The sequence below is a fragment of the Bos taurus genome, chromosome 25 (genome assembly GCF_002263795.3).
Source record: "Bos taurus isolate L1 Dominette 01449 registration number 42190680 breed Hereford chromosome 25, ARS-UCD2.0, whole genome shotgun sequence".
NCBI classification, from domain to species: domain Eukaryota; kingdom Metazoa; phylum Chordata; class Mammalia; order Artiodactyla; family Bovidae; genus Bos; species Bos taurus.
The window spans coordinates 28,198,724-28,222,459 of record NC_037352.1 but is presented as its reverse complement, the minus strand read 5'-3'; the positions used below and the strand labels follow the sequence as shown (position 1 = coordinate 28,222,459).

At 47.1% G+C, this 23,736-nt stretch overlaps 1 protein-coding gene and 1 pseudogene across 1 annotated transcript; one reads left to right on the top strand and one right to left on the bottom strand.

Moving 5' to 3' along the window:
• Positions 1–7,332: 7,332 nt before the first annotated feature.
• KCTD7 (potassium channel tetramerization domain containing 7) lies at positions 7,333–17,802 on the bottom strand. The gene is made up of 4 exons (NM_001102545.1): positions 17,486–17,802; positions 14,757–14,926; positions 11,526–11,704; positions 7,333–11,083 (listed from the first exon to the last, which is right to left on the bottom strand). The coding sequence occupies exons 1-4, from the start codon at positions 17,627–17,629 to the stop codon at positions 10,707–10,709; spliced, it is 870 nt and encodes a 289-aa protein (NP_001096015.1). The 5' UTR covers positions 17,630–17,802; the 3' UTR covers positions 7,333–10,706.
• A 4,314-nt stretch (positions 17,803–22,116) lies between these two features.
• On the top strand, positions 22,117–23,736 carry LOC783148 (small ribosomal subunit protein eS6-like; annotated as a pseudogene).

The window sequence follows — 23,736 nt, the reverse complement described above, 5'->3', positions numbered from 1 at the left end:
CTGTCCATGGGATTTTACAGGCAAGGATACTGGAGTGGGTTGCCATTTCCTTCTCCAGGGGATCTTCCCGACCCAGGGACTGAAACTGGGTCTCTTGCATTGCAGGCAGATGCTTTACTGTCTGAGCTACTAGGGAAGCCCTGTTTTTGCATACTAACTTATAAAAATCAGTCCCACTGGGAAAACTGAAAAGAGGGTAAGAGTAAATCCTGGAGTGGGTCAAAAGGAAAAGAGCCAGCAAAGAAGAAAAAAAAAAAAGCAACAAGAAGAAAACTAGAAAAGAGGAGTAACGTGGAGGCTAAGAGGAGAGAGAAAGCCAAGGGACTGATCAGTCAAATTCTGCAGAAAGGTTAGATAAGATGAATCTACCTAAGAGAAATGAAAACATACTAATAGAAGTGGTTAAAGTACGCATCCTTGCCTTGTTTCCAGCCTCAGTGGAAAAACTCAGTCTTTCACCATGGTCTGATGTGGGTTTTTCATACATGGCCTTTATCATGCTGAGATGTTTCTTGTTATTCCTAGTTTACTGGGTGTTTCTTATCATCAAAGTATATTAATTTTTAATGTAATTTTTATTGTAAAATAGACATAATATGAAGTTGGACCCCTACCTAACACTGTATACAAAGAATTAACTCAAAATGGATCAAAGACCTAAATGTAAGAAAATTTAGAAGGAAACACAGGGGATAAAAGCTTCATTACACTGGATTTGGCGATAATTTCTCAGATATACACCAAAGGCACAGGTAATAAAAGAAAAAATAGACATATTAGCACAAAGTTTAAAACTTTTGTGCATCCAAGGTAACAGTCAATATAATAGACTATAAAGTCAACTCACAGAATAGGAAAAAGGTTTTGCAAATCCCTACCTGTGATAAGGGATTGTTATCCAGAATATATAGAGTACTCCTAAGATTCAACAACAAACCAATTTACATGATATGTCTTTCGACTTATTTATGCCTTCATTCTTTCATCAATGGTTTTGCCATTTTCAGTCTTTCACCTCCTTGATTAAATTAATTCCTAAGTATTTTATTCTTTTTGATGTTATTTTAAATGGAATTCTTTCCCTACTTTCCCCTTTGTTCAGTATTAGAAATGCAATTGATTTCAGTGTATTCATTCTGTACTATTTTTGCTTGATCCATCTATTGGTTCTAACAGATTTGTGTGTGTGTGTGTGTGTGTGTGTGTGTGCATGTGTGTGGAGTCCTTAGGGTTTTCTACTATAAGATCACATCATCTTCAAAGACTCCTTCCTTTCCAGTTTGGGTGCCTTTTCTTTCTGTCGCCCAGTTGCTCTAACTAGAACTTCCAATACTATTGAATAGAACTGGCAAAAACAGGCATCCTTAATCTAGTTTCTTATTTTAGCAGATAAGCTTTTAACCTTTCATCATTATGTATAGTGTTAGCTATGTGGTTTTTATATGTGGCTTTCTTATATTTATATTCCTAGTTTTTTGAGTGTTTTTATTATGAAACGGTATTGAATTGTGTCACAAGCTTTTTCTGCATCAAATGAGAAGCCTGGGTAGTTTTTTCAGTATCAGTTCAGTTTAGTCACTCAGTTGTGTCTGACTCTGTGACCCCTTGGACTGCAGCACGCCAGGCTTCCCTGTCCATCACCAACTCCTGGAGCTTGCTCAAACTCATGTCCATCGAGTCAGTGATGCCATCGAGTCGGTGATTCAATATAGTGAATACCATTTGATGAGTTTTTATATGTTGAACCATCCTTGTATATTCCATGAATATAGTTTACTTGATCACAGTATGTAACTTTTTTTATATGCTGCTGAATTCGCTAGTATTTTGTTGAGAATTATTATATTAGTGTTCTTAAGGAATATTGGTCTGTATAGTTTCCTTGTATTGTCTTTATCTGACTCAGTATTAGGGCAATGCTGGCTTCACTGAATAAGTTAGAAAGCATTCTCTCCACTTTCAATTTTTTTTTTTTTTTGAAGACTTTAAGAAGGACTGATATTAGTTCTTCTTTAAACTTTTGGTAGAATTCACTAGCAAAGCCATAAAGTCTAGGGCTTCTATTTGTTGGGAGGGTTTTGACTATGGATTCAATCTCCTTACTAGTTACAAATATTTTCAGATTTTCTATTTCTTTGTGATTCAGAGTTGGTAGGATTTATGTTTCTAGGAATTAGTTCATTTAGTTATTGAATTTGTTGGTGCACAAATATTCACAGAATTCTCATAAATTTTTTCATTTATGTAAATAGTAATGACCCCTGTTCTTTCTGATTTTAGCAAATTGAGTTTTCTCTTTTTTGTAATCAATCTAGCTCAAGACTTGTTAATTCTGATCTTAAAGAAAAAAAACTTGGTTTTGTTGATTTTCTATATTCTCTTGTTATCCTAGTCTCCATTCCATTTATTGCTACTCTAATCTTTACATTCTGTCTTCTGCTAGCTTTGGCTCAATTTGCTCTTCATTTTTCTAGTTCCTTTAAGGTGTTTGGGGGCTTCCCTGGTGGCTCAAATGGTAAAGAATCTGCCTGCAATGTGGGAGACCTAGGTTCGATACCTGGGTAGGGAAGATCCCCTGGAGAAGAGAACAGCTGCCCACTCCAGTATTCTGGCCTCGAGAATTCCATGGAAGGGGAGCCTGGCAGCTACAGTCCATGGAGTTGCAAAGAGCTGGACATGACTGAGCAAATTTAACTTAAGGTGTATTTGAGATCTTTTTTTTTTATATATAATTTTATTTATTTTTGGCTGTGCTGGGTCTTCCTTGCTGCGTGGGCTTTTCTGTAGCTGTGGGGAGTTTCTAATGTACTTATCTCATAACCTTTTTAAATGTAAAATCTATTCTGTTTAATAATATAACCACCTCAGTTCTCCTTTGGTTACTGTTTTCATGGAATATATTTTTCCATCCTTTTACTTCCAATCTCTTTGTGTCTTTAAGGTAAGTTTCTTACAGACAGCAGATAGATGGAACTTTTTAGGAAATACATTCTGCCAATCTTTGGCTTTAAAGTGGAAAGTTTAATCTACTTAAATTTGAAGTAATTGCTGCTAAATAATGACTTACATCTGCCATTTTGCTACTTGTTTTCTAAATCTATTATGTTTTTTCCCCTCAATCTTTCATTACTGCATTTTTTTGGGTATTTAAATGTTTTTCTGTAGTCTACTATTTTCATTTTCTGTAAATTTTTAGTTGTTTTCTTCATGGTTACTTTTGTGATTACAATTAACATTTTGAACTTTTAACAACTTAGTTTGAATAATACCAACTTTATTGAAAATAGTATGTACTGTGCTTCCAAAACAACTATGTCCTCCTCATTTTATCCTGTTATTGTCAGATTTCATCTCTATAAATTGTTTGCCTATCAGCACAGGTTTATAATTAGTGTTTTATGCACATGACTTTAAAATCAAATAGGGAAGTTGTTGTTTAGTCGCTAAATCATGTCTGTCTCTTTTGGAAACCTATGGCCTGCAGCCCACCAGGCTCCTCTGTCCCTGGAATTTCCCAGGCAAGAATACTGGAGTGGGTTGCCATTTCCTTCTCCAGGGGATCTTCTCCGAATCTCCTCCATTGGCAGGTGGATTCTTTGCCACTGAGCCACCAGGGAAGCCCATAAAAGAAAAGAGAGGAGTTATAAACGTTTAGTACGATGACATTGACCTTTACATTTACCTAGGTTTTCATCTTTATTGGTATTGTTTACTTCCTCATATGACTTCTAGTGTCCTTTTTTCTTCGGTTTGAAGAAGTCCTTCTAGCATTTCTTATACAGCAGGTCTACTAGTGACCAATCCCCTTCTCTCCATGCTTTCAAGATTCTTCTTTGGCTTGCTACACTTTGATTATAATGTTTTCTGTGGGTCTCTTTGAATTAATTTTACATGGAGGTTTTTGTTTCTAGAATTTGTAGATTTGTCCAATTTTCTTTATCATTTGTGCTCTCTTTCTCTCCCTTTTTTCCTGAAGAACTTAAGACTAAGTTGCAAACACCTACATATTTCAGTGTGTGTTTCCTAAGAATAATCTCTGAGAAAAACCAAAGCAAAATTATCAAAATCAAGAAAATTAACATTGATAAAATCCTCTAATTTAATCTATAGTCCTTATTCAATTTTCATCAATTGTGCCAAAAATGTCTCTTATAGCTATTGTTTCCCTGGTCCCAAGTCTAACCCAGGATCACTTAATTGTCATGTCTCTTTGGTAGTCTTTAATCTGGAATGGTTCTTCCATTTAAATTTGTCTTCCATAATCTTCACATTTTTGTAAAGTATACGTGAAGTGAAAGTCGCTCAGTTGTAGCCAACTCTCTGCGACCCCATGGACTATACAGTCCATGGAATTCTGCAGGCCAGAATACTAGCATGGGTAGCCTTTCCCTTCTCCAGGGGATCTTCCCAACCCAGGGATTGAACCCAGGTCTCCCGCATTGCAGGAGGATTATTTTACCAGCTGAGCCATAAGGGAAGCCCAAAAGTATACGATGGTCATTCTAAAACATGTCCTTCACTTTGGGTTTCTCTGATTTTTTTTTCTCATGATTAGATTCATGCTGTTCATTTTTGGGGGGGCGGTGCAGAAGAATCACATAATGTTGTGTTCTTCCGCAGACACTAAGATAGGTGATGTACATGATGTCTGTTTGTCCCATTTCAGCTAACGACATTGATTAATGATGAAAGTGGAGTCTTTCAGGTGTTTCCACTGTGAAGTCACTATTTTTACTTTATAATTATTTAGTAATTTATAGGAAAATACTTTGAGACTATGTAAAGATCCTGTTTTTCTTAAAAACTTATTTTAGAGTCCACTGATGATTGATGATGATTCAGTTCTAATTATGATGTTTACAAAATGGAGTTTTTTTAATGGGGGTTTTCTAATGCCATCATTCTTTCTATATTAGCTGACATTTTATGCTAATTAAGAACTTTCCTTTCTATCTCTTTTATGCCATTACTTATTCATTTGTGTCAATATGAATTCATGGATTCTTATTTTATTCAATGGGTTATAACCCATGGGTATAATTATTTATTTTAAAAATGTATTTATTTGGCTGCACCGGGTCTTAGCTGTGACGTGCAAGACCTTCTGTCTTCATCACGGCACGTGGGTTCTTTAATTACAGCATGCAAACTCTCAATTGTGGCCTGTGGGATCTAATAATAAATAGTTCCCTGAGCAGGGCTCGAACCTGGGCCCCCTCTACTTGGAGTGTGGAGTCTTAACCACTCGACCACCAGGGAAATCCCTATAATGATTTAGTTAGGTGTTCAAACTGTTCCATTTCAAATTTTAATAATGTGTGCCTAAGACAAGAATTTTGACTTAACACTGAGCCATTATTTTCTACAATAATTATATAGTTCCCTGTGCTACACAGTAGGACCTTGTTGTTTATCCATTCTAAATTTAGTCATTTGCATCTACAAAGCCTAAATTCCCAGTCCACCTCTCTCCCTCCCCAACTCCTACCCCCAGCAACCACAAGTCTGATCTGTGTCTGTGAGTCTGCTTCTGTCCTGTAAATAGGTTCATTTGTACCATACTTTAGATTCCACGTATAAGCGAGACACTGCAGGCGGGGAGACGTTTCCTTTCTGGTTCTGGTGTGCTTGCTCACAGCTCATATAGCTTCTCCAGCACCCAGCTCCTGCCATACAAGGTGGTCTGCAGTCACCAAGAGCTTTCCCCAGCACCTCCAGGGGTGGTTTTGTAGTAGAGAGCCTCTGGCAAGACACCTCCTAAGGAACAGATTCTTCCAGCACCTCAGAGGGTAGATTTCCAGCAAGCTTCACCAGCACGGCACCCCCATGACTTCTCTGTCATTCAATGAACCTGGCCATGCCTTGTCCAAAAAGGTCTGGATATCAGCTCTTGGGGGAGGGGGTATTCATCCTTAGACCCTCTATCTCAGTCTTAGTGGCTGCTTCTTGGCTATTCCTATATTCTTTATAGTTATCCCTACTCTTTATTAGCCAATCCTTCATTCCTCCAATCATAATTAGTAACTATTTATATTCAAGATATAAATTATTCAAATTACTGTGTACTTTTTTTTTCTCCTGACTGATACAAATGACTCCAAATTCAATTCAGGGACGGAGACCTTATAGATTGATATGTCAGATGTAAGGTCCAAGAAGTCTTTGTTATTTTCCATTTTGAATGGGTGGGACGTGAAGGCACATGGATGGCAAAGAGGTAAGCAGGAGTTCAGCTTCCTCCCCTGGCAGGCCCATCAGCCATTGTAAGAGAATATTGTCCCTTTTCATGTCCACTCTGGCAAGCTCTGGGTTTTGGCTGGCCTCTGCTGCACAAGTGGCTCAGTGGTAAAGAACCCACCTGCCAATGCAAGAGAGACATGAGTTCAATCCCTGGGTCAGGAAGATCCCCTGGACAAGGTCATGGCAACCCACTCCAGTATTCTTGCCTGGAGAGTCCCATGCACAGAGGAGCCTGGCGGGCTACAACTGAGCAAAGCAACTAAGCACTGCTGCACGTGGGTACCTGCCTGCAGTTTGCAGTGGCTTCTCTCAGCTGCAACCAGAGCCGGATTCCTCTGCTGGCCTCTTGGGGTCTTGTACATGTAACAGAGCCTCTTCTGAAGCCAAAGTGTTTGAAAAACCGGACCCGCCCTCATTGTGCGAACCAAGTTGCCAGTTTCACCTTAACCGCTCCAGACTGCTGCAGACACTCCCTGTAGGGGTTCTTTCACAAGGTGCCTCTGGACCTTGAATCTGTTTATTATAGTGCAACTCTCATACCTGGAAGGATCGCCGGCCTCAACCAACTCCAGCATCATGAAGATGTAGGGACTAGGGCCAGAGGCTACTCATGCTGGTGCCTCCTTGTGACCCCCACCGAGGCACTGGAGTGTGTCTTGGGGGTGCAGGCCCAGGACAGGAGAAAAGAGGTACAGGGCTTTCAGCAATGGGCATTCTGGGTCCTCAGTGAAGGATCAGGTGAACCCGCTTCCTAAAAAGATAGAATGGTCAAGGGAGGAAGTTGAGGGTCGTGAACAAATGGTCAGTACTGCATAAAAACCCCAGAAATCCAGGGGCACAGGTGGGTATGCCTACCGGGACAGAGACCAGGTGAGGGTAACTGCAGAGGGACCTCCAGGGGTGCCCATCCCCCTTTAACTTCAAGTCTGGGTGGAAGTTCAGCTGCATGTCTCAGGGAAGGGTCTGCTTGATTTAGCATGGCAACACCAAACATACCACGTTTTAAGCAGAAAACAACACATTTGCTGGCAGCCTGGAAGGTGAAGGAGGGATGAGAATACATCTCTAAATAAGAAAGGCACGACACCCAGGTTCTAGTTCTTGACTTTAATGCTAGGTGAGGGTACCGAGGCTCTGTGGATCAAAGTGCTCACAGACAGGAAAATGAAGGAACACAGGTAGCATTATACGGTATACACAAACCCAACACTACAGAAGGAAGAAGACGGACCTATGACCTCCCACACCCAGAGGCAGCTGCCTGCTCCTCTCAGTCTCCGTTCCCATCTCCCCGACCCCTCAGCCAGCCCACCCTTCCCCCAGTTAACATATATGTATACACGTATGATTCTTCCAAAATTCCAAAAAGTGCCTCTCCCACCCCTGCTCCCACAACTCTGGCTTCTGATGAATAAACCCTCCCTTGTAATAAGCATCATGAGGCAGGCACCACCTTCTTGAAAGAGCCACGGCAAAATGGTACCTGAGAGAGCTTAATCACTTACAGTACAATCAGATATGGACAGAAGGTATGCAGAAGGAAGATATCTGAAATCCCAACTGGGATCAAAATGCTGGGTGTGAGTAGTTTCTGTTCTGTTGTTGTTATCTGTCTTAACCATTAGAGGATCCAGCTGAGACCAAGATGACACCCTGAGGCTCACCCAACGCTGTGGCTTGCGGTTGTCAATTTCCCAGTCCTCCAATGAGTGACCCAGAACAGGAAGATGACACCACCTGAGCAGCTGGAGGCACAAGACTCCAGACAGCTCCCAGAATGTCCCAAATCCCGGGGAGAAAGACAGAAAATTGCAGAGCACAGTTGACTGCCTTCCGCATGATAAGCACTGGACAGCCTGGTGAGCTTACCAGAAGTTGAATAAGGATGGTGACGATCCCTTTATTTCTTCGATTTAGAGCATTACCCAAAGAATTCCCCCCACTTGGGATGGTGGGATGGGTCTCGCTGTGTTGTTGTGTCTCTCTCGTTGTGTTTCAATCTTTGCAAACTGAGTTGCCATTAAGTTTTTCATTCTTACTAAATTGCAGCCAGCATTGCACCATGCAGTCCTATCTCCTAAAACCTGCACCGTCCCAACCACTGAGCAGAGCTCCTGGGAGAAAAGGTGCCCAAAGTCAAACATAAGGGAAGCTTCTAAGGCAAGTCCTTTGATTTGACCAACTGACGTTACACACAAGAATTCCATGAGCATGGACTTCCTTTCATTCTGGGAAGCAGTTGTCCTGTGGAACCCTTCTTCCTGACCCAGCCCTTCGTATGCTCTGGGCCTGGCCACTGAAAGCTGAAAAGGGAACCCAACTGGGAGAGGTCACTTCCTCAGAGATGACCTTCATTTGAAGGCCATTGCCACAAACCCCCACGTCCAAGAGCACTTTGCAGCCTGGCCTTGGCTCATAAGAGGATGGCCCAACGTGGTCATCAAATTCTCTTACTCCATGTGGAAAGAGCTCTAAGCTGGCTGCTGGTGTCTCTGCCCAGCCTGGTCTACCGGCCTGCAGCCTTGTCTCCCCACAGAGGCACGGAGCACACCACCACAAGGAAAACTCGGGGAGCAGAGAAACAGGGGTGTTTCCAGCAAGAGGCACAGGGCCAGTGTTCTTACTCAGCGCCCTTGGAGCCCCTGGCAAGTCTTAAGGGCCCGATTTTGAGCAAACCTGCATTTGCGTGAACCAGTCGCTCCCTGTCTTTAGTGTGTGGACTCTAAATAACTGAGTGCTGTGATGCTCTGCACTGAGGAGGGAGAGAGAAGGGGCCGAGGTGCAATTACTGAAAGCTCTGGGCTTCACTGTCTGCTCTCTCCTCACACCAGCTCCCTCCTTAAGAGTCTGCCTCACTGTCTGTCTGAAAACAAATTTTTACAGTTCAAGCTACTGGCCAGTCTGGGCAACTTAAATCAGAGACTTTCCTGTGAGAACAAGGTAAGGGTCATGCTATTGGGGTCCAAACAGGGATGTCAGCTCCAGAAAAGTGACAATCCATTTGTAGATGAGAACAAGAAGAGGATGCGTTATCTCGGAACCTGAAGCACTGACTGGACCATCCCCTCAGATGTTGGCCTGGACGCCTGCTCCACGCACACAAGAATACAATGTATGAGTGGGAGCCCATGCCCTGGAATCTTCTCACACAGGGGCCAAGGGGTCACTTCCCCGTGAGGGAATTCAGCCAAGGGCTGGCCTGCTTCTCCTCAGCTCCCGCCCCCTCCTCACCAGTCTCCTCCTGGAAGAATGAGACCGATGAGGCTCATAGGAAAAAAATCTTATAAGAGCACTCGGGAGCAGTTAAGTTCAATCGCGACTGCAGGGAGCACCCCTACACATGGTGTGGGAATGCCCTGCTCCAAAGACTGGGGCCGCAGAGTATTTCCTGGGGCCACAGACCCACCCCCGACTGGTGGCCCAGGCTGCACTTGTAGCAAGAAGGAAACACAGTGGAGGAGAAGCTGCTGGATCTTTTTCTCTCCAAACTGGCTTCCTGCTTGTCATCCCTCAGCTCCAGGGACAGCTGCGCCTCTCCCCCAGCCCTTTCTTCCCTTCCCCAAGACAGACAATCTCCTGGAAGGAGAACACTGATGGGAAAAAGCAACAGGGGTTCCCCGTACAGGGAGGTTCACCGTAAACTGGATCCTAACACATGGAATAGCGGCCAAGCAGGGATTCTGAGCCTCTAGAAAGGATGTTACATCTCAAAGATCTAGGCATCCTGCCTGCTTGACTGACTTCAGAAGGAGTCCCTGAAATGTACACTCCAGCCCTGGGAGGCAATCACCCTTCAAGCAAGGCAGGTTGGTGGAAAGGAGGAGAAGCCCAGGCCCTGAGGCAGGGCTGTAAACATTGTGCTTTTCTAAGGCCAATCTGGTGCATGGCTTTGGCAACTAGGGTAACATCTCCAAAAGGTGGTGAAGAGTATGTCTTGGAGGAAAAGACTCTTTCCACATCCTAAAATGAAGCGTGGGGCTGTCGCTGGGGGAAGAAGGAAACAAGATGCTCCCTCTTCAGCCAGGGGCTGTTGGGGGGCCCGCGGGCAAAGTTCCCCCACCGTGTTCTAGGTTCATACTGAGACACTGCGCACAAGAGTGGAAGAGTGGTTACACCTACATCAGCTTGGCAACGTGGCTCTAAAAGGGCACAAACTCTCTTGCAAGGTCAAGAAAATGACAAAACCTCTCTGGACTTGCCGGTCAAGCCCTCGCTAACTGGACCCCATCAGCCTCGGGCAGAGACCGCCCGAGGTCCCCTGGGGGCCACCAGCCTCGAGTCTGGCCCCGAGGTATAGCCGGGGAGACCAGGGCTGCCCCTCCGTCCCCCTGGAGCCGAGCCTCAGGACCCGTCCTCACATCAGGAGGTGCTGGGGCAGCCAGGAGCCCCTCCGGGGACCTCGCTCCCAGAGCCAGCAAGGGGACCGGCTACCCTCCCTGACGGGACTCTGCTCCCGCCAGTGCTACTCACCACCATGTGATCTTGAACTCATAGATGGGGCGCTTGCAGTAGTAGTGGTTGATGAGGTGCTTGTCGCACACCCCGATACACTGGTGGTCCACGGTGAGGCCCTGGGCCGACAGGTCCGTGACCAGGCAGTGCAGCAGGTCGTAAACGTCAGCCACGGCCTCCCAGGGCCCGAAAGACACGTCCACTTCGCAGTGGTGCTCAAAGAGCTGCCCGTCACTCTCGCTCCGCTCGAAGCGCAGCGAGTTGAGCAGCGGGCACTCGTAGGGGGTGATGGGCATCTCCTCCTTGAAGACACAGACCTTGAGCTTGGCAAAGCGGGCCTTCCGCTGGACAGCGCGCAACCGGGCAATCTCCACGATCCGCTCCAAGTGGTCTACGGCAGGTGAACACAGAGCCCATCACTGGACGAGGCTGGGAGGTAGGGTAGGGAGCAGAGAGAGACCACCCCAGTGATGTCTGGAGGGAGAGACAGACCCCCAGGGAGGGCACTCTGTGGGCCCATGAGGGGCACAAACTTCACCAGGGATGGTGGGCGGTTCTGCAGGGCCAAAGGAAACCAATGGGACACGATGAGGGTCTCTTTCTGAAATACAATTTGATGACGCTGCAGGCAAGATGGGCCCTATTTCACCTGAGTCTCCCCCTGTGACTGAGAGGATGGCAGGAAGGGAAGCGGGACTCGCTCCCATCCCAAGTATGACAGGTGTGTAGGAAGCCGTGACCCCCCCCTCTCCTGGTGGGGACCCCGACACTGACCGATGCCTCGCAACCCTCCCTCCTCGCATCTCGACTGCCCCGGGTCGTGGCCCCCTCACCTTTGTAGTAGGGCATGAGCCCCAGGAATGCCTGGCGCACCTTTTCCCCCTTCAGTGGCTGCATGTTCTCCAGCTGCTCCAGGAGGGGCCCGATGGCGTAGTACTGGGCCTCCTTGTACACGGCCCGCACGCGCTCCCGGGGTGGCAGGTCCCCCGAGCGCAGGAAGTTCAGCACATCGCTGAGCAGGAAGGAAAGAGGACGGGTGAGGGGGAGCTGATGGGCCCGAACAGGGCCTCCCAGAGGTTAGAGCACAGGCTCTGGACCCAGGTGGCCCACTGTGTAACCTCAGGTAAGAGAATTTAATCTCTCTGTGCCTTGATTTTCTACTCCGTAAAATGGGGGAGAAAGTCAGAAAACTACCCCATCATGTTATGAGGGGATTAAATAAGTTAACATATAAAAAGTGCTTAGAAAATACCTAGCACAATGACTTCCAGTGGTTAAGACTCCATGCTCCCAATGCAGGGGCCATGGGTTCAATTCCTGGTCGGGGAAGTAAGATCCCACATGCCACATGGTGCGGTCAAGAAAGAAAGACATCTGGCACAGAGTAAGCCCTCAATAAGTGTTAGTGGTTGTTATCAGTACCATTATTAATATAATTATTAAGTACATATAGGAAAAATGAAAATATATATTTAACCTCTTTATATATTTTAATTGGGTATAGTTAATATCACCTATGAATATACCCATAACCACCACCACCTACATCAAGATACAGAACATTCCCATCTCCTTAAAGTTTCCTTGGGCCTCTTCCCAGCCAATCACTAGAGAGGCAAACGGTCTAACTTCTATCAACAAAGAGTACTTTTGCCTCTTCTTGAAATTCATGTAAGTGGAATCATACAGTATGTCCTCTTTGTGCCTGGCTCCTTCCCTTCAACCTAGTGTTTTTGAGATTGATTTCCTATGTTGTGTGCAGCAGGATTTCCCTTCCTTTGCTGTTTTTCTTTCTTTTATTGCTAAGTATCACACCGTTATATGGGTGTGCTATAGACTATTTATCCATTCTCCTACTGATGGACATTTTAGTTGTTTCTGGTTTGGGGTCTCTTAAAGTAGAGCTGTGATAAATATTCCCTGTAAACTTTTTGTGGACTTGGGGACCAATCCCTCTTAAGTGAATGTCAGCAGGAGAACTTTTTGGTCATAAATGCCTGTTTGACAAAGTGGTTGTAGCACTTCATTCCCACTAGCCACGTGGACGAGTTCTGCACCCCCACCCACCCCTGCCATCAGTATTATGCTATACACAGAAGATGACTGCCTAGCCCTGACACCTGAACTGGTTTTGGGAGTGAATAAAAATGACACACTGTATTTTCTTAAAATAAAAATTCAGCTCTTTCAGTTCTCTCTTTAGATTCTGCAGTGCTAAGAGTCATTGGACCTATCATTGGCAGGTGTGGAAGGGCTCTTCTGTGAGGGTATATGAGTAAACCCCAACATCAAGCTGTTACCTCAATAGTTTGGTTTATGACCATGATGCAACACCAGCCAGAACTCACTAAGCAATAATCTGTCAGCCACTATTCAGGTGTTATCCCATATAATCCCTTCAATGACACGGTGTAAGTGCTCTCTTGCATCCATTTTATAAATGAGGAAAAACTGGGGCTCAGAGAGCTTAAGGAACCCTCTTACTAAAGGAGCCATGGCTAGCCGGAGGCCCAGATGCAGACACAGGTGACTCCAAGCTCACACCAACAATGGTCCAGACTTTAGTCCAAAGAGCTATGTACTGAGCCCAACTGGAAACCAGCCTAAGGGAGGCCCAAGCAGCCTCCACAGTGGGTGCTGGGGGCACGTGTGCTCACCCATGGAGAAAAGCCCTAAACTCTTTCATCTGAATCTTTCCACAACTTCACAGGCTGCTGGTGAACCACAGGCCACTGGAGTCCAGTAGTCTGAGGATGAATGCCACAATATCCTGTTTTCTGCCACACCCTTGCCTGGCCCTGCCACTCTCCATGTGGCTACCTGAGCATGGGCACAGCAGCCCAGGGCCAAACCTAGTGCCCCCTCCCCAACACTCCTTCCAAAATTAGTCCTTTAGGCTCGAGGGCAAACCTCAGTGAGCTCTGAAAAGCATAACCCCGGGGCCAGGTCCAGAGAGGAGTATTGTGGAAGATGCCAGCTGGGGCCAGCACTTTCCTCCCCCAAACAGCCTGCAAACAAAAATCTTTTTATAGCTCTGCAGAGAGATGTGACACTTTGTTTTCTCAGCATTGGAGGCAGCTGACAGCCCAATGGGGAAATCCAGATGCTTCAAAGCAAATTATTTGACCAGAGGCTCCTTTCTGAGGATGAAAAATGACCCTCCTCCCGGTGTGGGCAAGCCTACTTGGAGGCTGGCACAGAGATGTAGCAGTGGAGGGTTTCCTTTTGTTCAAGGTCAAGGACCATGCTAGTTCTCCAGTCATCTCCAAAGTTAGATGGATGGGGCAAAGAGCTTAGGCCATATACTCAAAGGACCTGGCCAAAGGTCACACCAAGACTCTATTTAATCCACATGACAGGCCTGCAAAGCAGCTATAATTATTTCTCATTTCACAAACAAGGAAACGGAAACACAGAGTCTTTAACTTGTGTGTAAAGCTGTCAGAAGTTATTTCTGGGAAAGACTTTTTTTTTTTGAGATTATGTCTTCCCATGTTTTACTGTTAAAATGACAGTAACAACTGAAGGTTTTAAGACTTGGCAATACTATAGGATGGCAACCCTATGTTGGTCCTCCTCTTACCTGTTTTATTTTTATTTATTTATTTATCACTGCACTGTGAAGCTTGTGGGATCTTTAGTTCCCCAACCAGGGACTGAATGCAGGCCCTTGCCAGGGAGAGCATGGAGTCCTAACCACTAAACCACCAGGGAACTCCCTGTTTAACTATTCCAAGAAGTCTGGGAACCACCGCCACACACCATGTTCCTCCCTAATGGTGATGCTGACGCTGGTGGAATTCCACTTTCCAGTCTTTGCATAGCAGAGAAGCGGTTTCATCACACCTACCCAATGTATGTTACCTGGGATGTCTGGGGCTGTCCTTGCCTCCTCTGGGAAAGAAACTAAGAAGTCCGATCCAGTTCAAAGTGCACATTTATTAAATCCCACCAGCAGGTTATCTCCTCTTCCGGGTGTTATGGAAGGTATCACGGTCCTGGGTCCCAGCCCAGGCCACTCACTCACCAGGACCGCGCAGGTGACGGCAAAGGGAAGTACGTACCCGAAGTGCGCGCCATCGCGGTCGATGAAGTAGCGGCCCTCGGCGTCGGTGGGGATGTAGTGTCGCCCGCTGAACATGGCCGCCAGCATGGTGTCCTCGTAGCGCCGCAGGGTGGACAGGCGTGTAGTGAAGTGAGCCCCTCCGATGTTAAGGGGGACGACCTCAGGGAACTGGGGAGGAATCGCCGGCGTTTTCAATCCAGCAGCTGGGGAGGCAAGCCCGGGCTGCCCGAAAGCCTGGCGTCGTTCTGACCGCTTCTCTCCCATCCCCCCACCCCCTCATCCGTTACCAAGTCCTCTCCCTCCTCCTTCCACAGCTCTTAAATCGGGTCTCTTCCCTGCAGTCCTCCCACCTCTGCTCCAGAGTTCAAAGCCTTCGCTGTCCTCCTTCCGCTTTCTGAACTTCCCATCTTTGTGCCTTTGCTCATGTCCCCAGTGCTCCTGTCACTCTTTCTGTCCATTCAGCAAATGCAACTGCCCCATACGGCAGTGTGTGCTGTTCGCTGCGCAAGGGCACCCGGGTGAGCAGGCTCCGCTAGCCCAGCTGTGCGCCCTTGTGCTAATTCACACTAAGGCACCCTATGGGTTAGCAGCATCCATTCATTTAAAGAGCTTCTGTTCAAGATCCCCTGCTCTGTGAGAAATTTTTTTCTTTTACTTTCTTTCAAATATTTATTTATTTGGCTGCTCAGGCGTCTTAGTCACAGCATGTGGGTCTAGTTCCCTGACTAGGCATCTAACCCATGCCTTAGGAGCACTGAGTCTTAACCACTGGATTACCAGGGAAGTCCTGCGTGAGCAATTCTACTCTGTCGTCCCTTGCCTGCCCCAAGATAGGTTTAACTAAACACTCCCACCATTGTGCCTTCACTATACCCACATTCTCCTCTATAATAGTGCCTTGCACAATAGGTGCTTTGTGCTGTTGGTGGTTCTGTATTACTGCCCAAGTTTTCGAGGGCAGGGACAGCATCTTGTTCATCTATTCTGAGGCCACCCAGAGCAAGGCTCACAGATGCTTGTTGAATAACGCCAGGCATCGACTCCTCACCCTCTGTACCTCTCTGCTTCCCTCCTTAATCTGTGCAGTGAGATTAGTCCCCAGTCCAGTTACAGTTCTGGAGTCAAGGGCAGGGAATAAGGGAACCAACATTTGCCCTGAGAAACTCTAGGTTCTCCCTAATATGCTCAGGGTTTTTTTTTCCCCCTCCTAATCTCTTCACTACTTGTGGCTTTGAAAGAAACCAGGCCAATTCTCTCTAATATTCCCACAAAGCTCCTCCAGATTAACTAAAATTGTATCCCACTGCATACTTCAATATTACAACATCGCTCGGGCTCTGTGAAAGTCTGTGTGTGTTTATCTAGATAGTCCTTTCTCCCAACATTCAAATCCTTTGTGAAATAAAAGGAGGAAGAAACACAGTACATCAAAGTGGTCCAGGGTCTTGTGCAGTATGCCTGGCTCATAGTAAAACCTCAAATAAGCATCAAATGAATGATGAATCAGACAGACAAGCATTTACAGTTCTGTGAATGTAGGTGACGTTACTCTGCACCCAGAGGACATAGGAAATGCCTGCTGCTTATTCAACAGCTAGCTCCACTAAAACTATTCTATGTGCACATCAAGGACTCAAATATTATTGGGGGATAATAATACTTTACATTACTCACATGAAGCCATGCAATATTTTACATTACTCACATGGAGCCATCTAATCTGTGAAAGAGCTGGCACTGGAGTGCTGGCCTATAATCTCCAGGTCCTATGCTTTTTCTCTCAAAACAGACTGTTTCCCAGTAACAGCACGCGCACACACACACACACAAATGGCACCCCGTGTCTCCAGTGGCTCATTTCTTTCTTCAATTACAAAAGTCCTCCTGGAGTTTTGCCCATTTCACAAGTGTCCCATGATGTTTAGACCACAGCCTCCTAACCCCAAGACGACACTGAAACTTCCCAAGAGCCTCACCCAGGCCCACCTTGCCCTTCTGGGGTTGAGTCCCTTCATCTAGAATGCTACCTGTCACATGCGTCCAGGTCTGCCACTACCTTAGCCCCTATCTCCTAGCCTCTGTTTTCAGCGTCCAGCAGGGCCCCGCCTTCTTTCCTCCCAAGGGTCATTTCAGGTGTTCACAAGATAGTGTCACATGCGTTCAGTGAGACCAGTGGAAGCCACGGTGCGTCACAGCACAGCATCTAGGAGGGAGGGCCATGGAGCTGTCGGGTGGGTAAGGCTACAGCTATGAACTGGCCTGCTTTACATCTGCACGCTGCCCCTGACCCCACTCTCTGGGCAGCTGGAGACTGGGTCTGCACAACTACCCAGGCGTCCTCTTGGATTCTCTAGAAAACACTATCATCTCTTGGAGCTCCAAGGGTCCCTTCCCATGGCTACCCTCCCTCCTCCAGTAGATAAGGGTGGGACAAAGGGATGGAAGTACCAACCCAGGAGGCAGTGAATCCTGGAAGGAGGCGGATGGGAAGGCCAGGTGCCTCCTGGGACAGGGAAGACACACCTGGTGTGTTTGACAAGGGGTGGGGGGGATCGGTGGGTGGTGGGAGCGGGGTTGTAGGGGAGCAAAGAGGACTGGCGCTGCCCTCGGCCCGACCCCCACCCTCCACCTCCGCGCCGCTCACATCCCAAGGTCAGCTCTGCCGGACACTGGCTCCTCGTTCTGCGGCCCTTCCCGCGCCCCCAACCCCTCCCCGGGTCCAGGTACCTCCTGCGGCAGCAGAGGCAGTGAGTGCCCCGCCTGCGTGGCCGTCGGGGTGGCCGGCTCCAGAAAGTCGTCTTCGGCGTCGGAGCTGGACATGGCACCGTCCGGGCGACGGCTGTCTGGCTCCCGCCCCGTGACTACCACCATCCCTTTGGCTCTGGGCAGTGGGCGCGGCTTTGGGCGGGCGGGCGGGCGGGAGGGCGGCAGCCCGGGCACTAGCACCCAGCAGATCCTGGCATGACGCGGCGCGGCCGACAGGCGGGGCCGGAGGGGCCGAGAGCGCAGTGCGCGCAGGCTCTAGGGCGGTGACTCCCTCAGCGCCGACCGGCTAGCCGACCACTGTGGGGACCACAGGGCCACTGGTCTGACCCGGCTGCCTCACGCTATTGGCCGAATCCCGCTAGCGCCCGCCCCCGATTGGCAGGAAGTTCGACCAATCTCAGGGCAGACAGAGCTTTCAGCCCGCGCCTGAGTAGCCATCAGGTGCCAGACCGCTGGCCTTTCCGGCTCTGATTGGCCGTCTGGTCAGCGGGCTCGCCCTCTCCACCAGCTACCACTCGCTCCGCGCAACGGGCGCGCGCGCGGCCACCACCTCTAAGCCGGGCCTTCTTGTTGGCGGGGAGGGTGGCTCCCGCATCCCAGTCGACACCTAGAAACTTGAGGAGAGAGAGGGCTTACGACTTAATCGTTCGTACGTTTCCAGGGCAACGGGTCCTGCGCATCCTTGGGCCTCGGAGGCCGGGGAAATCCGAATCCCGGAGGACCGGGTCACCTCAATGGAAAACCTGAGCATCCTTTCCTGAGGGAGGAGGCTGAGGTCACTGAGGTTGTAGGAGAGGAAGGGCAGCACTGCGACAGGGGCTGGCCCTCCTCTAACCGCAGAGACGGAACCTGGGTTTCCAGTCTTTCCCAACTGACTCAAGCAGCAATCCGAAAAAGGAAATTCAAAACAGGGGCGATTGAGTTCGATTAAGAATGGCGTAACTCTCCACCCTCCACGCGTCAGGTCTTCCTCTGGACACCTGGAGACACGGATGAAGACACGCCCTGTCTAAATAAGCTCACAGGCTGCGGAGGCGGAGTCCAGCCTGGGCCAACACGTCTGTCTGCAGCCTTGGAATCCGTGTCTCCTGGTATGACAGTCAGCTCAGGGCCTCTCCTAGGGGGTCAAGATTTTAGTTCTTTCAAACCATTTTTACATCTGGCTCTTCATTTGAATCTCACATTGTTGTGTCAGAAAAGGAAACTGAGGTCTAGAGGATTAAAACAGCTTCAGGGAGGTCAGCCATGAGCAAGAGGCACAACACTTCCTCTGTTGGACCAATCACACTCCCAGTTGTAGGAGTCTCCTGAAGTGAAGTGAAGTCGCTCAGTCGTGTCCGACTCTTTGCGACTGTAGCCTACCAGGCTCCTCTGTCCATGGGATTTTCCAGGCAATAGTACTGGAGTGGATTGCCATTTCCTTCTCCACTGGATCTTCCCCACCCAGGATGGAACCCAGGTCTTCCGCATTGTAGACAGACGCTTTACTGTCTGAGCCACCAGGGAAGTCTCCTAGGTCAGTGTTTTTTCTAAATACAGTTGCATCAAAATTACTGGAGGGAGAATTTCTTAAAAAACAGATTCCCAGCCCAGTTGCTCAGTCGTGTCCAATTCTTTGTGACTCCATGGATTGTAGCCTGCCAGGCTTCTCTCTTGGTAGGATTCTCCGGGCAAGAATAGTGGAGTGGGTTGCCATTCCTTTCTCCAGGGGATCTTTCCCTTCCTGGGATGGAATGCGGGTCTCCAGCATTGCAGGCAGATTCTTTACCATCTGAGCCACCAGGGAAGCCCTTCTCCAAATATAGTTGCATCAGAATTACTGGAGGGGTAAAATACAGATTCCCAGCCTCACCTCCAGAGACTCTGATTTGGTGCATCTTGGGGTGAAGCCCTTTAATTTGCATTCCTAACAAACGCCCAGGTTATTTTGATGCTGCAGGTCCTCGAACCATGTTTTGAGCAGCACTGCCCTGATGAAGGCCCCTTGAGGCCATCTCTTGGCTCTCACTACCTGCTCCAGCCTCTCTGAACAATATCTATAACAAATTTCCTCTTTCCATCCTTAGGAAGTTTCAGCTGTAATAGAAATTGCAGCCAAAGGTGGCTTAAATCAGTGGTCCGCAGCCTTTTTTGCACCAGGGGCCAGTTTTATGGAAGACAAATTTTCTGTGGATGGGATGGTTTCTGGATGATTCAAGTGCATTACATTTGTTGTACACTTTATTTCTATTATTATTACATCAGCTTCACCTCAGATCATCAGGTATTAGATCCCAGAGGTTGGGGATCCCTAGCTTAAATAATAGGAGAAGTTTATTATCTTATGTAACAAGAAGTCTGAGTAGATCCTGGGTTGGTTCAGTAGGTAACGCAACAAGGAGTTACCTGGACCAGCTTGGTTCATTTATCCCCTCTGCCAGATGGCCTCTCCTCCCCTAGGAATCCATAGAGAAAACCAGAGAGCTAAGGGCTATTGGGGTGACATTTATTCCTACACCTTAAAGCAAGGCTTTATAAAAAGAATAGGAAGGGAGCCCCAGAGACTCGGGATGTAGGAAAGCCCATGTGCCATCATGGTTACATTACTGAATGTGTTCGAGTTTTTATCTTCCTTTTCGGTTGAGGAATATATTTTCTTCCAGAATATAGTTTCCCAGTTGGTTTCTGTTTACACGGTGAGGGGACATCCAAGATCAGCTGCCTGGAATGAGGATTTGCTGAGCAAGTAGGCAGGGGTTGGAGCAGGTTTTCTGGGAAAGCAGGGCACTTCGCTGGCAGTGGCTACCCCCAGCCTGCAGTGAAATGATTTCCAGGCCAGTCCGCATGAGGTCTGGAGAAAAGGGTCAATGAGCCTTGGAGGGGGCATGGCGTGCAGGGGTGGGTTCTTTCGGAACACAGACACTTAAACATTGCTGGGATTATTTTTCCTCCAGGAGTCACTCAAACAGATAGTCCTACAGGCATGGAACCCTGCAATTAGTCAATTGGATTCTATCCTCCATGCCTCATTAAAGAAAAGAACTTTTGAATGCCAACAGATTTCCAAAGTACTGATCCAACTACTGAATTTTCTCTCCCAATTCTAATTCAGCGAATAAGAACAATAAAGGAAATAAAAATGGAAACAAAAGCATCCATCTTCTTTTCCTTCCAGTTGAAGGACTGGCCTTTCCTTTCTCTCCCAGCTTTGAGGAGGAGGCTGTTTGCCAGCAGCTTCCCAAGTCCCAAGGCACAAAAGCTTGGCTAAGGACACACTTGCTCAGAACTCGGCTCAGCTCTCTCTCAGCCTCTGACACACCCCCATTCATTAACCACTGCTGTTCCTTAGCCTTACCCACTGTCCACTTGAAAAATATGGCTGATGTTCAGATTGGCTCTCTCATTTCTTTTCTGAATCCCATCTACCCCCCACAAGTGTGCCTCACTGAATGCCAGAAACTTGAAATCTAAAAGCTACTTTTCCATAGTATCTTGAATCCTGGGTTCTACGGGTGACTTAACTTTCACCAAGCAGATCCCTGCACTTGAGATTTGGAGGGGGAAAGTGGACCCTGAGTTGGAGGCCTGCTTCTTGCTTTTTCAGCAGACCATCTTGGATATGGAAATGTTAAAACTTTTTTTTTGCTGTGGTGCAGCAGAGGTCCCCTGTTGGTCTTTACCTTCCTGGATTTTCAGAACTAGGGTGAGGGCATCCATTTTGCTGTCTTATTCATCTCTGTAATCAGCCTCCATGGTCCAGAACAATGCCTGACATAGAGTAGAAACTCAACAGATGAATACATGAAAGAAATGTTCAAATAATTACTTCTCTCTGTAGATTTTTTTTCTCCAGTATTTTATTGGTATTATTAGTATATAAAGACATGGATTGTTATTGATATCATAGAGCTAGGGAATTTCAGGATGGCATCATGCTGGGTTGGTGAGAAGGGGCACCCCTCAAGTTCTGAAAAGTCCTAGGGGTGTTATCCAGGGCAGAACATTCAGTGGGGGGGCTCTTTGGTTTGAAGTGCACATTGGTAACCATGGTAACTGGTAACCATATTTTCACTGTGCAAGATGACATGGGCCCCAAAGTGTTCTCATCCTAAGCTCTTTGTATGTCAGTTTTTATGAATGTTTTATATTTCCATGAATTAATTATAATAAAACGTAAAATATAGATGCAAAAATAACTCACATCCAACAGTAGAAACTAACACAACATTGTAAATCAATTATACTCCAATAAAAGTTAATGGAAAACAAACAAACAAACTTGGGACTTCCCTGGCAGTCCAGCGGTTAAGACTTCCACTGCAGAGGGTGCCAGTTCAATCCCTGGCTGGGGAACTAAGATCCCACATGCCGCATGGTGCAGCCAAAAAGTAAAAATTAAAATAATGATAACAATCACATCCAGAATCCTATGAAAATAGTGTTTTATTATTCTCTTTTAAATTATTTATTTATTTGGCTGTGCCAGGTCTTAGCTGCAAGTATGTGGGATCTAGTCCCCTGACCAGGGATTGACCCTGGACCCTCTGCACTGGGAGTGCAGAGTCTTAGCTGCTGGACCACCAGGGAAGTCCCCTGAAAATAGTGTTTCATTATTTTGGTTTGAGGGCTTCCCAGGTGGTGCTAGTGGTAAAGAACCTACCTGTCAATGCAGAAGACATAAGAGATGCAGGTTCGATCCCTGGGTCAGGAAGATCCCCTGGAGGAGGGCATAGCAACCCACTCCAGTATTCCCTACTGGAGAATCCCATGGACAAAATCCCCTGGTGGACTACAGTCCATGGGGTCATAGAGTCGGACAAGACTGAAACGACTTAGCATGCACGCAATTTGATTTGAGTTGGTAGCTGTCCTACCAACTGCTGCCGATTACTCTCCCACCCCTTTATGTCTCTAAGTGAACTCTTGTTCCAGGCACCTCTGGAAGCATTACAGTCAAATCTCACTGGTGGCTGGCTGAGTTACCTGGAGCCACATCCCCAGTTCTCCCTCCCACTCTCTTGAGTGGCATTTTCACTGGTCTTATCAGTTCAGGTTTAAGCACTTCACAGTTTAAAAATCTTTTAGTCAGCTCTTTGTGGCACCTTGGAAGCTGTCGGCTGCTTCAGAATGAAGCTGAACATCTCTTTCCCGCCCACTGGCTGCCGGAAGCTCAATGAAGCAGATGATGAATGAAAACTTTGTACCTTCTATGAGAAGCATATGGCCACAGAAGTTGCTGCTGATGCTTTGGGTGAAGAATGGAAGGGTTATGTGGTCCGAATCAGTGGCAGGAACGATAAGCAGGGTTTCCCCATGAAGCAGGGTGTCTTGACCCATGGCTGAGTTCGCCTGCTACTGAGTAAGGGGCATTCCTGTTACAGACCAAGGAGGACTGGAGAGAGAAAGTGCAAATCTGTATGGGGTTGCATTGTGGATGCCAGTCTGAGTGTTCTCAATTTGGTCATCGTGAAAAAAGGGGAGAAGGATATTCCTGGACTCGCTGATACTACAGTGCCTTATCGCCTGGGTCCCAAAAGAGCGAGCAGAATCCGCAAACTTTTCAATCTCTCTAAAGAAGATGATGTCCGCCAGTATGTTGTGCAAAAGCCCCTAAACAAAGACGGTAAGAAACCTAGGACTAAAGCACCCAAGATTCAGCGTCTCGTGACTCCACGAGTTCTGCAACACAAACACCGGTGTATTGCTCTGAAGAAATAGCATACTAAGAAAACTAAAGAGGCTAACCTTTTGGCCAAGAGAATGAAGGAGGCCAAAGAAAAACGGCAGGAACAGATTGCCAAGAGACGGAGGCTGTCCTCTCTGAGAGGTTCTATTTCTGAGTCCAGTCAAAAATGAGATGTTCTAAGAGTACCAAATAAGATCAGACATCAAAAAAAAATCTTTTATTCAATATGATTCCATCAAGTGGGAAAAGAATTTATCGGGAAATATAATCCCCCGTGCCCTGATAAAATGCACCTTGTCTGCTGGGGTCCCCATCTCTTGGGACGGCTCCACCATTCCACAGCCTTTCTCCCCCGCAGGGACCCCCGCCCACTTAGAAACTGCCCTAGATTTGAGGTTAGAAATGGCCTGCTTCTCTGAGACAGTAAAAGAGTATCGGAGAAAAACAATTTGCCATTTGGGGGCTTCCTAGCACTGATATTTGTTCCATTTGTTTGGAACTGTCAGCTAAGAGTCCTTTGCTGCTGCTGCTGCTAAGTCTCTTCAGT

Excerpts from the sequence above, each read along its gene's own strand:
- KCTD7 (NM_001102545.1), bottom strand. The coding sequence starts at position 17,629 with ATGGTGGTAGTCACGGGGCGGGAGCCAGACAGCCGTCGCCCGGACGGT. Across the intron at positions 14,927-17,485 it reads TGCCTCTGCTGCCGCAGGAG|TTCCCTGAGGTCGTCCCCCT; the intron begins GTACCTGGACCC and ends ATTCCTCCCCAG. Across the intron at positions 11,084-11,525 it reads GCTCATGCCCTACTACAAAG|ACCACTTGGAGCGGATCGTG; the intron begins GTGAGGGGGCCA and ends CACCTGCCGTAG.